The 18,073-nt window shown below is 39.5% G+C and overlaps 1 protein-coding gene across 1 annotated transcript in view; it reads left to right on the top strand.

The window, feature by feature from the left end:
* LOC149069052 (uncharacterized) overlaps positions 1-18,073 on the top strand; it is a 54,921-nt gene that overhangs the window by 25,381 nt on the left and 11,467 nt on the right. Inside the window, exon 3 of the mRNA XM_089251214.1 lies at positions 1,047-1,132. Within this exon, the coding sequence (XP_089107340.1) occupies positions 1,047-1,132 (86 nt within the window). The remainder of the gene's footprint in view (positions 1-1,046; positions 1,133-18,073) is intronic.

Raw genomic sequence — 18,073 nt, forward strand, 5'->3', positions numbered from 1 at the left:
TTAATAAATGATTAGGTTCCCCGTAGGTTCGCACTCGGTGTGCTTACATCACCGAGTGCGACAGAGCCTGGGGGTCGTTATCACTATCATCTAACTAATCATCTAAAATGTATTCACTGTTTGTGTATAAAATAAATGTGTAGTCAATTTATTGCTGCAGGTTAGCGGGAATTAACATCCGCTGATTTGCATGGCTAATCGCCCAATCCTGTCGGTGGAAAACAGACTTAAAGTAGTCCGAAATAATAAATTAAATTATACTATAGAGGCTATAATTCTTATGAACTCTTTATTGTACTAGGAAAAAGGTTCTTTTGAGGAAAAATTGCGAATAAAAATTACTTTTAATCTTAGAGAAGATAGATAGAGCTTTTACACACACACACAAGATTATCTCAGATATTCAGCCGATAGTTCGTACTTGGACCGAAGTAAAAACTTCCAATATAATTGTTCCTTTTATGGTTAAATAGTATTAATTTGTAATCTGACTGCACCGGTGATGGCAAGAAATAAATAGATGACAGCACACGAACACATAACATGCCTACTACTACAGCAAATGCCAACTCTGGCCATATCGTTATATTACAATTGACAGTCATTAATGAGATGGGTTGCATATGACTGTGCTGTCTATCGGTGGTCTCCTCAAGCTCATTAGGGGAAAATATCTTATCTATATATCCTCCCTCGGGTTTGAACCTAGGACTGTGACAGCGTCTTATCATCATCCCACTCAGGCGCTACATAAAACATGCCTGACTCTAACAAACATGCATCGTCAGGTGCCAAAAATAGAAAAAATGCAGGTGCAACCATTTCTGCGGGATTTTACTAGCAGTAAATTCTAGTAGCAAATAGCTTTTCTATATGGCGATTAACGGGTGATGGTAAATACTAGTACTACAGTTACTACTCGTCATTTCTTTTAGTAATTTAAGAAATTTGAATGGGTTGTGACCATAATTTTTCATTTGTATTTTATTTCTTGATTTCACTCTTAGCAATATGAATTAATAAAACAAACTGTACCTTTTTTTCAGACGAAAGTGACGAAAGCAACATCGTGTCAATATTACTTGACGGTGAAGAAGCCGAATTAGAATGTGCAGAGATCAAAGATTCAGAGGTAATACCAATTATAATGTAGAGGGTGATTTTTGATTCCATTTTTAATTGGTTTGATTTATTTTAGAAATATATGACATCCATATTTTTTACAGGCATCTTTTTCCTCGGCCGCCTCGTTGGGCGTTTTGCCTGTTGTGGCCTTGTATTTGTATTACTTAATTACCTTTGCCGCATTTTACTGGCGAACCGCTGATCTTAAAAGCATACTTCCAGTTAGAAAAAGTATCCAAATAACGTGTAGAACCAGCACCCCCTAGACATAGAAGGCCTCCTCACGGTTTGCCATAAACGTCATTCAGACTACCTATCAAGTTTGCCACATTTTCAAACACTGCATCCTATTTCGTTTCTTCTTATTTTGGCGTAGGATCTTTCTAATTGGCTCGCAAATATCGCATAGTGATTGGATGTGGGGCATAAAAATCGCCAATTCTGAGCCCGATCATTCCTTTTCCTCACAAGGATGATACCGGCATGCGAGCAGTGGAGTTTGTTTCCATGAATATTGTAAGGGAAAGTGGACTACTTACTGATGTCTACAAGCAGACTGCGGAGAATTCAAACACTTCATTCATGTTGCAAGGGGTTGTATATGTATTGAAATATAAAAATAATCGTTTTATATAACCACCCTGTCCAACCCAATTAAAAAGTTGTCTCTCCTGAGGCAAAAAAAAAAAAAGTTTTTTTCTAAGTGACAGTATATTCACCGAGATACTTGATTTCAAAAATCGAAGAAAATTTGAGTGACAACAGCAAAAAATAACGGACAACGCTTCTTTCCCTTATTTATGCTGTTCTATTTCTCGATTCCCCGATTCAATCTTCTCCGATTTTTGAATTCTATAATATCTTTGCACATAAAACATGGAATTTTTTTTTGGCCTCACGAGAGACAGGAATTGTATAAAACGTCAATGTTTTTACTTGTTATGTGCAGGCCCTATACGATCCCTCAAAAAATTGCATCATTTAAAGAAACCGCATGTCATTGGGAAAACTTTTCGTAGTTGAAAGTACACGTCTAAAGCCCTGCGGACAAACAGTTTGAATCATCCTGTATGGTAAGTGCTGTTTCATTCTTTAAAGTCGCGCATGCCGCCTTGGCTCAGTGGACGTGGTCACGGAGCTGATTTGTGACATCACGGCCCCGATACTTATTTCAACAGACGGTATCAGCATACAAAATGTGCTGTATTGATGTGGCTTATCTTAAATTTTAGTTGCTTAATTTACTGTTTCAAGTGAGAGATTTCTCGTTATACTGTAGTTGTAGTGTCACTGGTATGTGCGTGAGGTATTTTTAATGACCTATTTATGATCTATAAGCTAAGAAATGGATTAAATCCAAGAAATAGTCGGCGTGCCTTTCGATATACATAGTTATAATACCTTTCGATATTAGCATTTAAAATAATAACTTCAAACATTGCATATTAGGATTTTTTTTATATTTGCTTCCCACATTTCTATGTTGCAGTTGTATTGGTAATAACGGTACTCTGCTTCGATATCTCTTTGAGATGTGAAGCTGAGTGTGTCCAGCCTTTCAATGTATTTTTAATAACGGAGTCCAAGGCTTCTGAAGCCTACACCTAAATAGAGTGAAAACAAAAATATAATAAAAAAAAAAGTATTAGAAGTTATAGAAGTATTAGAAGATTATTAAGAAGTATTAGAAGATTATTAAGAAGTATTAGAAAGTATTAGAAGTATTAGAAGAACATTATAGTTGAAAAAGTTAATAAAGTTGAATAATATTCAAAATATAATTGAAATTATCTGTCTCGAATTGACTGTAGCATTGACTGAATTGACATTTGTCTGAATTGACACTGTCTGAATTGACATTTTGACGTAGCCTGTCAAAATGAGCATTGGCAAGCTCCTTGATATAGTCCAAGATTAGTGGTAAGTCAAGATCTTGACTTACCACTAATCTTGGACTATATCAAGGAGCTTGCCAATGCTCATTTTGACAGGCTACGATCTTCTGAACACCCGCATCTTAGAGAAATTGTCTATTATGACCCTAGAATACCCACAGTACACTCTAGGCCAATGGACTTGCTGAGCGTGGATTTGGTGACGAATTGATGTAATTTGCAGAACATTTTCATGATTTTGATTTTTTTTTTTTCAAAACAATTTATCAATCTAATATCAGTTTTGTTTGATATTGCGGATGCTGTGATTGCAATTCAGAGGCATTTATATGTGTGTGTGTGTGTTTTTTTTTTGTTTTTTTTTTTCGCAATTAATTTTTCTCATTTATTCATAAATTGAGCTTGCATAAAATGGTGCATTGGGTTCGTGTCGTGTTGAAACTGATGTTATTGCAATACAGAGATGGTATGTGTCATGTCTTCATTATAACTTTTTCTTTGACGTTCTTGATTATGGTTATATGACTGATGACGGTTCAACAGTACCTCAAACATCTCTGGTTAGTGTCTCTCGATTATGTAAATATTTATAATGTTGGGGTTTTTGGGTAGCATATCATCAGCTGCTTCCCTTAAGGCATTTCCCCCTTGTTCTTCGATTGTGTTGTGTTTTATCTCGATGAGCATTCATTTCGCGAAGATTTGTAAACAATACTCTCCTGGCTCATTCATTCTCTACACACACACATACACTACATACCTTACACACATGCACAAACTTGTCTTTTTCCTTCTCATACCACCCCTGGTGATCTGTAAGTCGCCAGACAGCCTGCAAAGGCTGGGCAGCGACGGAAACGTTCAATTCTGGTCTGGTCTGGTGTCTCGAATTGACTTTCAATCAATCAACCCAATAAAAAGTCAACTGACATTACGTGATTCAGCTGAAACAGATCCAAGGAAAATAAGTTACCTCATAGGCAAATGCGAAATTTCTCATTTTAAATGTTTAAGTGGTTGAACGAAGCAAGCCAATAAATATACAGATACTAATGACAATAATCGAAGAGATGATTTTGTAATAGCCTTTTCATGAGAAAATGTGCAGGACAGCGATGCAAACTATCGAAATTAACAAGGTAGCAAAGCGGACGCACTCGGTTCAGCAGGGGAATGACGTCATGCGTACCGTCAGCTACTTCACCAAACATCACCTCTGGCTATATCGCTATATTGCAATTTACTACCATTAATGAATTGGGTTGGAAATGAAGGTGCTATAAACTAGTCAGGGAATATAGCTTATCTATATTTTCCCCCCGGGGTTTGAACTTACGACCGTGACGGTCCTAGGTTCTCTTCCAACATTCTCTATGGTAGGCGAGCATCTTATCACCACGCCACTCGAGCGCAGCGTGACGTCCGCTGGTGCCCACTCCAGCGTCTCCTCATGAGATAGTCCTTCTCATAGGGTCCTGCAGTAACCGGTCTCTTAGTACAGGGTCTGCAAAAAGTTCGTAGAAACTTTAAAAATTTATAAAAGCCGGAAAAATAACCGAATCCAAAAACGGTTTGCAGGGTTAGCATCGCTAGGCCACGGGAATTTTTGTAAGACAGGAAAGAAAAATAACTCAAAACAGCCGATAGGTAGCACTGACCTACACAAGTCAAAGAAAAGATACGCAAATAACGAACAGAATGCCTCCAAATCGTTTATTACAGCCACATGACCACCACCATCACAGTGGATAACACATTGCAGGTGAGTCACAAATCCAGCAACGACACAGTGCAGCAGGTCCACATACACGGTTTACAACGGTGAACTAACTGATTGTGCATTAGGCGCGCTAGTTCTTATAACCGTCTCATTTGCACATTATCCACCGTAGTCGCTCATACCAGCGCCACCTATCGGCTGTTTTTTAAGTTTTTTCTGTATAAAAAATATACGAACTAACCCTGAAACCATTTTTTATTTAGGTTTTTTCCGGTTTTTATTCATTTTTAAAGTTTCTACGGACTTTTTGCCCACCCTGTAGCAGAAAAAGCATTACATCTTGCATGTTTATTGGGAAGAAATTATTTCAACGCAAAACGCTCAACGTCCACAGTCATATCTCGAAGAAAAAAAAAACATTTCCTTTCATGGATTTAGTTACGAATGGATTTTAATAATTGCCTTAAATTAATTACCTGGATTTTTCATTTCCATTCAAATTTTGACTTCTTTTGATTAGTTTAATCTCTCTTATTTCAAGAATACTCAGGTTATTGAAAAATGTTTGTCGTGCATTTAAATGCTGTTTCATATTGCTCAAACGCATAATGTTTCAAGTCGCTACGGACATCACGAGGTTCCCATGCAACGAAAAGTTTCACCGTCTTTTCCGATTTCGTTGTAAGCGGGTCCGGCTGTATAATATTACCTGCATAAAATCGGTTCCTGAGGGGAACTCAATTCGAATCGGGCTTTGAAAAAAAAAGAAGAGAGACTTCCTCATCCGACTGATGGACAAAATGCGCACCAGCATCTCCCATGTAACAACAGTTGAATAAAACTGTCATAAAATACAGAGTCGCGGAATCTCCCCAATGTTTCAAACCCATGTATATCTATCTCAATAGTCTTTTATACCTTGTATCTGTCTCTTTCCATCTCCTTCCAGAAGCTGAACGGCGATCAATCCCAACTACCGAAACGTGAAATTCAAATTCGTAAAAGAAATTCCGGCTGTTGTTGTCCCGAAATTTCCTCTCTCGAATACGCCTTTTTTTATTCCGTTTCTTCAAAAATTTTTTTCATTGGACAGTAGCATCTCGCAAACGTAAATGAGCTTTGATCGAATGCATGAATTATGCAACGCACGTGCTTCGCGCAACCAATAAAGTACGCTTCGATTGGTACTTCTTTTTTGCAAAGTCTTCCTACACGTAAACAACAGATCCTGTGAATTTTCTCCTGGTAGGAGCATTACTGTTACGTTCTTTTTTCCGGGAAATATATACAGATACAAATATTTCAGTAGCAAAAATAATAAGGATTTCGGCAGATACGGATATTGTAGAATGTCTTCATCTCAAGAGATGATTTGATCGAAAATAAATCCTATTTTTTTCTTCAATTTGGGACTCCGTGTGCTAGGATTTCTATGAATTTTCATATATTTTTATGATTTTGCGTATTTCGATGATTGAATTGAATTTCGAACAATAGGTCAAATTGAGCCAAAACACATGAGAAATTGAAAATGAGATAAAATTTGTTCTTGTTATGTCAGGAAAGCATCTATTAAAAACACAGTGATGGGTGAAACGTAAAAACCATGGCCGAAACTATAGTTTGTCATAAAAACCAATGGCTTTTGTGAATTTAAAAATGCGAGATACGTCACTATGGTTATATGGAATGCCTCGAAGTGAAAGATGACTATGACCAAAAGCGGTCGTGAAATGATGACGATGATGTCTACAACTAAGAACATGAGCAATGGTCAATGAACTTTAGCAATGTGGGCACTCGGGTCCATTCTTTCGTAATAGAAAGTATTATTGTAAGAGGCGACTGTGTCCTCTATACCAGCGGTTCTCGACCTTTTTTGACTCGCGGAGCCCTTTTCAGTATATAATTTCTATGGCGGAGCCCTGTTTGACTCGAGGAGCCCTTTTTCGTACATAATTTTTATGGCAGAACCTTGTAGGCCTCTCTTATTTACTTATCTATCAAATTTACTGATTAGTTTTATTTTCCTCGAGTCGCCGCGGAGCCGCTGGGAGTTGCACACGGAGCCCCAAGGGCTCCGCGGAGCACCGGTTGAGAACCGCTGCTCTATACGCAACCGGGTGAACAGAACTTATTCTTTGTGATTGGTTCTGCAGCTCGAACGCCAATGAGCCAGGAAGTTCAGGCATTACACCATAAATGTGTGCCTTTTCCTGCCTATTTTCAAACTTTGTGATAAAAAAAGCCTCTTTGATATTTGGCGGTGCCCATAGGCGGTGATAGGCTTAAAAATCTGGGGGAGGAGGCACGATGACGATGTTAATTCATATATATATATATATACATTAGATCAGATGACTCCACCTTTGAAGCTGAGGGAAGGGGGGGGGGCAACCGCCCATGTAAATGCCTATTTCAACACAGTTTTAAGTTTATTAGTGAATTTTCGAAGCCATTGTCTGTAAAACTTGATTATTTTGGATATTGGGAACAAAAAAATTGGACTTCTTCATGTTTTCCAACTCTCAGTACTAATTGCTAACATTTTATTTAAGGCTTGAAATCAATTTAACTTGGATAACAATGCAGTAATTAAAACTGCAATTAAAACAGTAGACAGACTAAGCGCAACCAACTTTTCAGAGTTAGATTTTGGACCATTAATACCTTAGTTTTTAATTATTTTTTTCCTCCTTCCATAAATTATAAATGTCCTTTTTTAATGCCTATTTTAGGCATTTTTAGTGCCTTTTTGCCTACCTACTTCGACCATTTTTAGTGGCTAAACTTCTGCGCTCTACCAATAACTAATTGTGGGCCTGATTGCATGTAATTTATTATTAGTTTGATTGCTCCAATGATCCTGCCAGCGTTGGTGCATCACTTCTCGTAAGATCCAAAAGTTGTCAACGGCAGGTACCAAAATGCTATTGTCGATGTTAGATTCTGTTCGAGTTGCAGTTTTACATGATATGTAAGGATCGTATCGAAGGTCTACTACTTCTGCCTGCTCTCTGCGGAGAGTTTTCGTTTAAACGGAAGTCCTGCTCACATTCGTGCATGGAATTTTACCGCAGGTTCAAGCCTGGATTCCCACGATAAGAAAGAAAACACTACTAATTTACAGTGCAGCAACTCCGGTCATATCACCATAGAAAAATTTACTGCCTATCAAGTCGGCCGCTGTGGTGGTCGAGTGGTTATAGTGACGGACTCGCGATGCGAGGATCCGGGTTCGAACCCCACAGTGGTGGTTGGCTGAAGTTGGTTTTCTGTGGTTCCCAACTTCAAGGCGCGAATGTGAGCCGATCTCCCCGTTAAAAAGTCTCGCCACTGAGAGCAACAGGCCTACAACGTTACAAATATTCAATCATTACACTTCACTCACAATTTGAAGTATAGATGGCAGCACTGAAATATCATACACAACACTAGCTACACACTCAGACTGTTAGGTGTACACACTCACTTTATTCCAGACTCTGCCACGAAGCTGGGCTGGAAGAGATCTCGGCAACGGGATAAGTCCGGTGGCAGAGACCCTGGCGTTCATTCATTCATTGCCTATCAAGTCGGGTTGGAAATGAAGGTGCTATCTATCGGTGGTCGCCTCAAGCGAGTTAGGGAGATTGTTGTTATCCCTGTTTTTCCTCAGGATCGAAACTCGCGAACCTGACGGCAACCTTCATGGGTGGAACATGAGCATCTTACTACTGTGGCGCCACTCAAGGACAGAGAGAAGGCACTCTTACTACTACTAAACCACACATGCGACTAATCCACATTCCTCTGTGGCATTTTTCTAACGAATTGGTACATCTTGGAATGTGCGTGCACGCGTTGTGTATCTATCTAACGTGAAGCTTGTTACTGTGTAATGATTAATATGTGTAGTGCTGCCATCTGCCATCAATTTTTCTAACCAAAGAGTGAAGTGCAATGATTGAATAATTGTACCGGTTGTAGGCCTGAAAGAGAGCGAAGGTGTGGCGATGCTGTCGGCAAGAGTGTGTAGGTGTTGGTTTCGAATAGCATAAATCTGCCAACACCTCGTTATGTGCGCGCGCCTTTTCTTAGCCTCTCTTCCGCTGTTTGGGAGAGAAGGCTTTGGTTTCTTGCAGAGTAGAGATGTCTTTTGACTGTGTGTCCGTGTATTATTATTTCGTATATATGTGTTAACGTGCCGTGTGTTTCTTCTAATTAATAAACCGTATATTTAACCGTATCTAGAATTGAACAGTCTTAGTGGAGTCAAATAAAATTTAACTATGGATAAATAGCTACTTCAATTTAAATGTCATTATCACCTCCGGCAACTACATATGGTGTCCACAAACTGGTGACTCAGGACTATCGGATTCGTTACAACGAATCATGAATACCTCTCTGCAACGTGGATTTTAATTTCAGTTTCGTGGTGAGTGAATATTTCTCTCTTTCGTAGGACTATTGCCGTCTTCATTCTTTCGCTATGGCAAATCCGCAAGCAACTGCTAGTCAGACTGAACTTTCCCTTTCGGGAACCGAAGTCTCACGTGTTTCATTCCGTGCGCCTCCATTTTGGGAAGCCGACGTTGATTTATGGTTCCTTCAAGTGGAATCCCAGTTTATCACGGCAGGCATTACCGCGGATAAGACGAAGTTTCATTCGGTGATTTCCGTTCTCGACACAAAAATCTTGTCTTACGTGAGTGATTTAGTACGTAATCCTCCCTCACACGATTTATATGAGACTCTAAAGAAACGTATTCTTTCCCGATTTGCTCAATCTGAAACTGCTCGCTTGAAATCTCTTTTTCATGAGTGCGAGCTAGGCGACAAAAAACCGTCCCAGCTACTTTGTGAGATGCGAAACTTGTCGAATAACACAATCAGTGATGATGTTTTGAGCACATTATGGCAGCAAAGATTACCCGTCAGTGTTCAACAAATTTTGTCGATTTGTCGGGATCCTCTTGACTCTTTAGCTCAGATAGCTGATCGCATATTAGAAGCTTCGAGTTTCAACGCTGTCGTTTCTCAGGTGTCTCAACCTCCTCTGCCTTCTTCAGAGTTGCATGAGCTTAAAAAAGAAATTACATCGCTCGCTACACGAGTCGAAGAGCTCTCTCGTTCTCGAAACCAATACAGAGGTCGGTCGCGAAACAATTCGAAAACTCGTGAGCGGAAAAAATCTTCAGATCGCTCCGATCGACGCAAATTGTGCTGGTATCATGCTCGATATGGTGAAAAAGCACATCGTTGCATTTCACCTTGCCAACACTCGGAAAACTAGTGGGCAATCCTGTTACAGCGGCGGCCGGAGATTGCCACTTTCAAAGTCGCTTATTCATTTGTGATAGAAAATCGAAAATTCGTTTTCTTGTTGACAGTGGTGCAGCTGTGAGCTGTTTTCCTAAATCACTTGCCAAAGTTTCCAAGCCTGACGACCTTTCGTTATATGCGGCTAATGGCACTAAAATTCACACATATGGAACTAAGCATTTTGAACTTGATCTCGGACTGAGGAGAATATTCTCATTCAATTTCTTAGTGGCCGACGTCACAAGTCCTATTTTGGGTGCCGATTTCTTGGAGAGATTCGGTTTACTTGTTGATGTCAAGAATCGCCGGTTGGTTGATAATTTGACAACTCTATACTCTCTTGGTGTCGTTACCACTGGTCCTTCTCTCGGTCTAACTACAGTTTCTGGTGCCACTACATACCATAAAATTTTGACCAAGTTCCCAAATCTCACTGGTTCGGTCTTAAATTCTCAACCCAAACCACATGCCATTATCCACTTCATCGAAACATCAGGGCCTCCCGTCTTCGCAAAGGCTAGACGTCTTTCTCCTGAAAAATTTTTTGCCGTCAAGAAAGAATTTAACTTGCTTTTGAAGCAAGGCATCATTCGTCCTAGCAAAAGCCCTTGGGCTAGTCCTATCCACCTAGTCCCAAAAAAGACAGGTGGTTGGCGCATATGTGGTGATTTTCGTCGGTTGAATGCCGTAACTACTCCTGATCGTTATCCTATTCCCAATATTCAAGACTTTTCTTTCGGTCTGGCTGGAAAAAGAATATTTTCTAAACTCGATCTTGTAAAAGCATACCACCAGATTCCTGTGAAAGAAAGTGATATTCCCAAGACGGCTGTGATTACACCGCACGGTCTCTTTGAGTATGTTTTCATGACCTTTGGGCTCAGGAACGCCGCACAAACATTTCAACGATTCGTTGACAGCATCCTCTCGGATCTCGACTTCTGCTATGTTTACTTAGACGACATTCTTGTTGCGTCAGCTGATGAGAAGTCGCATGAACAAGATCTCGATGTGTTGTTCAAGAGACTAAGCGAATACGGTTTAGTTCTCAATCCTGACAAATGCCAATTTGGACTCAAAGAAATTCAGTTTTTAGGTCATCTTGTGTCAGAAAAGGGCATTTCCCCGTTGCCGGATCGTGTTACCGCACTTTTGGACTATCCATTGCCCAACACAATCGATGAGCTGCGACGTTTTCTGGCACTAATAAATTTTTATCATCGTTTCATGAAAAACGCTGCCTCTACGCAAGCATGTTTACATGATCTAGTTAAAGGCAAACAAAAACGGGATAAAACAAAAATCGTCTGGTCTGAGGAAGCAAAATCTGCATTCGAGTCATGCAAGGAAATGATTTCCAATGCTGCTCTATTGGCTCATCCTATTTCAAGTGCGCATCTCCTTCTAGCTGTCGACGCGTCTGATTTCGCGATTGGCGGAGTTTTGAATCAAGCAGTTAATGATCAAACTCAGCCATTAGCATTCTTCTCGCGTAAGCTAACTTCAGCTGAACGCAGATACAGTGCGTACGATCGAGAATTGCTAGCGATATATTCAGCAATTAAATATTTTCGACATATGCTGGAGGGATCTGACTTCGAAATTCTCACAGACCACAAACCATTGGTCTATGCATTTTCCCAAAAAAGTGAAAAATGTTCACCTAGGCAGATTCGTCATCTAGAATTCATTAGTCAATTTTCAACCCGTATCAAGCACATTTCAGGCGATCGAAATGCAGTAGCCGATGCATTTTCAAGAATATCGGAAATTGAAATACCTCCTAGTATCGATTTCGCCGAGATGGCTCGCGCTCAGGATGAGGAAGAATTGCGATTACTTCGTGAAATGGACTCAGGTCTCGAGTTAAAACCAATGACTTTCGGTTCTCCTGAAGTCACTCTACAGTGTGATGTTTCCACTGGTTCAATTAGACCTTACGTACCGTCAACGTTTCGCCGCGCTATTTTTGATGCAGTGCACAACCTCTCCCACCCTGGTGCCAAAGCTACTACTGAAATGGTTCGCAGACGATTCATCTGGAAATTTTTAGAAAGGGACTGCAAAGAGTGGTGCAAAACTTGCATCCATTGCCAGCGATCCAAAGTTGGTCGTCACACACATTCTCCTATTGGTGCATTCGGATTACCTTCCGCAAGGTTCTCGCATGTCCATATTGACATCGTGGGTCCACTTCCACCAAGTAAAGGAAATCGCTACGTTGTGACTTGCAGTGACCGATTCACCAGATGGCCGGAAGCTATTCCTGTACCCGATCAGACTGCTGAAACTGTGGCATTCGCTTTCCTGTCGAATTGGATCTCCCGTTTTGGCGTTCCAGAACGCATTACTACGGACAGGGGTTCTCAGTTTGAATCTGAACTCTTCCGATCTCTTGCGAAGTTGCTGGGTGTGGACAGGGTGCGTACTACCGCTTACCACCCACAAAGCAATGGAGCCATCGAGAGATTCCACAGGGACTTGAAAGCTGCCATCATGTGTCACGCCACTGAAAGATGGGTTGACGTTCTTCCTACCATTCTACTCGGGATACGCTCAAGTTTCAAACCTGATTTTGGTGCTACGCCGGCGGACATGGTCTACGGAACATCTCTGAGGTTACCAGGAGACTTCTTCAAAGATTCCGGTAAGCACACCTCAAAATCTGATTATGTCACGAACTTGCGTATGACTATGTCAAAGCTTCGTCCTTCGCCTTTGTCCAATCATTCCTCAAAAAACATTTTTGTGCACAAGGACTTGGCCAGATCCACACACGTTTTTGTGAGGGTTGACACTGTAAGGCGTTCGCTACAGCAGCCTTACCAAGGACCTTATGAAGTTTTGAATAGGACTGATAAATTTTTTACTTTGCGTATCAATAATGAATCTAAGTGTATTTCTATTGATCGTTTAAAACCTGCATTTTTGTTTAATTCTCTCGAATGCAAAGAATCTAATGTTCGCAAATCATCTATATGTAATGCCCCAGCCTCGCCACAGGGCTTCGTCACGAGGTCCGGACGGAAAGTCCGTTTTGTAACACCTTATCAAGCTTAACGTCCTTCGGACTCGTGGGGGAGTACTGTGGCGATGCTGTCGGCAAGAGTGTGTAGGTGTTGGTTTCGAATAGCATAAATCTGCCAACACCTCGTTATGTGCGCGCGCCTTTTCTTAGCCTCTCTTCCGCTGTTTGGGAGAGAAGGCTTTGGTTTCTTGCAGAGTAGAGATGTCTTTTGACTGTGTGTCCGTGTATTATTATTTCGTATATATGTGTTAACGTGCCGTGTGTTTCTTCTAATTAATAAACCGTATATTTAACCGTATCTAGAATTGAACAGTCTTAGTGGAGTCAAATAAAATTTAACTATGGATAAATAGCTACTTCAATTTAAATGTCATTATCACCTCCGGCAACTACATATGGTGTCCACAAAGGCACTGCTGAATGAGTGGAAAAAATACAGTATAACATAAAAAAGGAGAAGGATGGTGTGTGTTTTTGATAATGGAAAGAAACCAACTCCACTCATCTTTTTTCCTCTTTATTCCTAAATATTAACAAAGATGCAGTTTCGGGGATACATCGATGATACTTGAACATTGACCAATATTTTTTTGTCAACAACCCTCCACGTTCTTGGGTAAAGAAACTATTCTCACGATGCTTTTCCTATGGATAAATATACTTTTAAATTAAACTCACTGTACCATGAATAAGATTACCATTGCTTACCAAGAAAAAGAAAAAGAAGCCATTTGGTAAGTCAAAAGCAACGATACAACATGATCACGCTAACCTTACCGACTCGATAACTAAATAAATCCCTTATGTACCGACAAGTCCTTATTTTTGCAATAGAGAATCCCATTAAGAAAATACACACGCATATGGTAAACAAAGACAGACCAATAGCATATCTTATTCCTCAACATGTTTGAATAAGTCCATATTCATGTATTTCAAAACTTCTAACGCATTAGTGTCATTATTGAACGAGTTAAATTACAATAGGACTCGGATGTAATAGGATACAATAAGAGCAGACTTGCACAATGGGATCGAAGGGAAATAAATACATTAGAAGGATGGTAAACATATAAAAGAAATGAAATGTGCTTCCGTGTTATTTGTTCGGAGAAATAGGGCAATCGGACAAATACTGGTCTGTTGCCATCTTCCATAATATAATCCTCGGAGAGGTTTCATTGATACCCATTGTGTACACATTTTTTTCTCTACCTTTTCTCGGCTATATTATCACATTATCTGACAATCTGCCTATGCGTTTTCTTTTTGCTCAGTGTCACAATTCCGTCAGAAAATCCTCAGGAGCTGGCAAGTTGCCGGATCGCTCGCAGAATGAATTAAAACTTGAAGACTTTGTTGCAAATAATTTATTGGAAATTTGCCGAAAACGTGAGCTTCATTCTAGTTGTTCAACCCGAAAATTACTAATTGCATAAAAATACATTGATTTACTTGGAACAGTCAAGTGTCCAAAATTAATATGATTTGCCTTTGTCTTAATTGGAAATTTGTCTTCTTCAACCCCTGTTTGACCAGCCATTGAAGCAATTAAAAGTTATTCAAGAAATTCCGAATGAATGTTAAGGGTATAAAGTCGAATTAAATATTTAAAGTACTCGCTAAAACTTTTATAGGACTTGGTTTTCGTCGATAATCCGCCTGAAAACAATCGGCGAAATCCGGAGCCGACGGAAACCAAGGCAATAATTCTGTGGTGTTTGGTCAGAACATGATATCTCGAAAAAAATCGCTTTTTGATCTAAAAGTAAATCTTGCTAATTATAACTAATTAGAAGCGAGATAAATGCACAAATACGTGCGTACAGCTAAACAACATGCTGGTGTATGATATTTTCATTTGTATTTGTGTGTATGCTTTATTTTTGATTTTTAAATGACAATGAAAATGCTTATATCTCAAAAATGTGATTTTGGAGTTGTCATGTTCGGAACAAACACCACAGAATTTCCATATGGATCAACGGGAATCCAATTAAAATTCGTTCATTCTAGACACTTCAAAATAATTACTGCCAAAAACACATTTTATAGAAAGCTAGGTATAATACCCGGCGATGCCCGAGTTTTCCTCAATGAGGTTTTTTGGATCACGTGGTATCTCCCTCTTTCAGTAGCATACAAACCGTGTCTAAGTTAACCAATATGGCGACTTCCAGTGCGACTCATGAAAGAGACAAATCTAGATTTAAAGAAACGTAGAAATGAATATTTCTCCTTTTTCCTTTTTCAAGGGGCACTAGGTATTTCGATTCCCCCCCCCCCCCCGAACTTGCAAGTTATCCATCTGCCTATTTCTGCTTCCAAAAATGCTTAATTAAAGCTGTGGAATTTCTTCGATGTACTTTCTAAATAAAAATACAACGGCACAACAGGCAAAATTTCCAACGAAGTAGCTGAAACGGGCTTTTTACGGGCCCATAATTAATTTTAAAACAACCTGAACTATATCAATTTGTGCAGTTGAATATTAAAAGAGAATACGAAGACATTATTTTTCATGCTCGAGAAGATACGAATAAAAAGTTGAAATTAATGTTACTGCATGGATATCCAACTCAAAAAAAGGTCCAGCGAATTACTTCATATTTAATTTTCTGGGCTTCGTATCTCTAAGCGAACTCGATATTTCAAAAATCGAGAAATTCAATACAATTTTTAAAACTATTGATGTGGCGGAAACCCCCCCTCCCCCCCCCGCCACTAAATTTTGGCATTTCTACAGTAAAATCCACAATTTTAACACTGATTATTTCTATGGGGGATCATCCTTTGCCTGATCCTCAGTGATGTTGATTATGATTCGGAGCTCTCATTACTGGGAGGTAAAAACGTGGTAAAAACCATTGTAAAAGCATATATGTCATACGTCTGAAACGCATTACTAGGGAACCAACATAAGCAAAGTAAACGTACTGAAAGTGATTGTTGACTCTCAAAAATCATTGTTGCCCCACAGTTTTTTTTGCCCATTTTGGTCATTTGTCCAGCTCTGACGAACTTTTAAAGTAGCCTATCGTTCAAGTCGGGTCCTATTTGATATGTATGCAAAATTTGGTTACGATCGATCTAAAATTGTAGATTTGTATAGAGCAGTGATTCCCAACGTGGGCGTTAACGCCCCCTTGGGAGCGATGGAAAGTTCCAGGGGGCGGTAAAAGCTGCTGGTGTAGCATAGTATCCTATGGGTTAGATTGCGTTGGGGGCGAATTTCTGAAGAAAGGGGCGATGGGCCAAAAAAGGTTGGGAAACTATGGTATAGAGAAAGGACAGCAAAAAAACTAACGGACAACCCAATCATTTATATTGTATTTTCTTAATTTTCATCCGATTTTTGAATTCAAAAAATATCTTAGCGAATATTCCACTTAGAAACATGGATTTTTTTTCCCTGTTGGGCGCTGGAGATACAGGGCAACAGCTTTCTAATTGGAAGTTAAATAACAGGGAGAACACATAAAAATTTACATTTTTTTTATTCCGTTGCACACTGTATTTTCACTCTCAATACTACTTTACCACGAGGAAAATGCTGGCGCCATCTATCGGTTGTAGACCGCAGGCTCGGTAGGTTAAAAACTTGCTTCGGATGTTCTCCGCCCAGATTCGAACTCGTGGACAGTAACATTCACAGTGGTAAACTAACATCGTACCACTGCTCCACTCGGGCACCACTCTCAATTCAGTTTAGGGTAACTTTTCGACGCTTTTTGAGCAATTTTTTAAATTGAGAACTACCTGTACGATGGACGGTTGATTAAAGTCCGCATTAGTACTTACAGGCCTGTATATTGGTCATATTGAGCTACTCGTGAGAATAAAATTCTGAATGAAATCGGGGGGCCCCCAGCCGGTAACAGTTCGGAGAATCCACGAAACAACCTCTGAGCGTTTTCCTAGTGACACATTCCTCTAGTCTAATGAACTCTTTCCCAAACATATTAAGGATCCACGATCAGCAGCCGCAGCAGTCTGTGACCTTTTAATATATTCTGGGGGATTTCGCAAACAGACACCTCAAGGACATTTCCTTTTTACAACCTCACAGAAATTCATAATGAAGGCGGGGGAGTCTTCAAGATCCTTGGTATGAGCTTGTGTTGCTCTCCGAATAATTTTGTCGTCGCGCAATTCGCGATCGAGCGTTGACTGGAGATTTTAGTTTTCTTCGTTCCAGATATTCTAAAAGACGGAATTTCATCTTCTTTAACGATGTCTTCTTTAACGATGTCTTTTTATATGTCTTAAGAGTCTTCAAATCTCTTCCAAATCGAAAATTATTGTTTCTCTGAATTAAAGTACCCGACTACGTCTAAAACGTCATTTTAGAAGAAAATACCGATTATTTTTTAATGAAAGCCCTATTTTTTTGGGATTCCAAAACAGACCTTATTTTGCTTATATGACGCTCGGAACCGAAGTTACGTCCACTTCAGTTTTGCGTTTGTACATACAAGTAATCTTTATACAAAACTGATTTTCTGTCTGTGTTTGTATGTTCTGTATAAAATCTACAATTTTAGATCTATCGTCGCCAAATTTTGCATATATACCAAACGGGACTCAACTTGAACGATAGGCTACTTTAAAAGTTTGTCAGAGATGGGAAAATTCCCGAAATGGGCAAAAACACTGTCGTGCAACAATGGTTTCTAGGCCTCAACAATCACTTTCGTAATGTTTACGTTCGTTATCGTGGTTCCCTAGCAATGCGTTTCAGACATGTGTAAATGCCTTTACAATGGTTTGTCACTTCTTTAATGCTGTCAGTACAGTCGAATCCCGTTTTCACGAATACCGTTATAACGAAAATCTTGTTTTAACGAATTTCTAATCACCCAGTAAGTTTGCATAGAAACAATGTAAAGACCTGGAATTCCTTTCGTTTTAACGAAGTAAATTCTCCGATATCTTGGAGTTCGTTATAACGGGATTCGACTGTATTATGTTTAATATTTTATTCCGTTTTAATGGTTT

Source organism: Pholcus phalangioides, unplaced genomic scaffold, assembly GCF_987345545.1.
Source record: "Pholcus phalangioides strain wild (caught in Gottingen) unplaced genomic scaffold, Ppha-v1.0 ptg000024l_1, whole genome shotgun sequence".
Lineage (NCBI taxonomy): Eukaryota > Metazoa > Arthropoda > Arachnida > Araneae > Pholcidae > Pholcus > Pholcus phalangioides.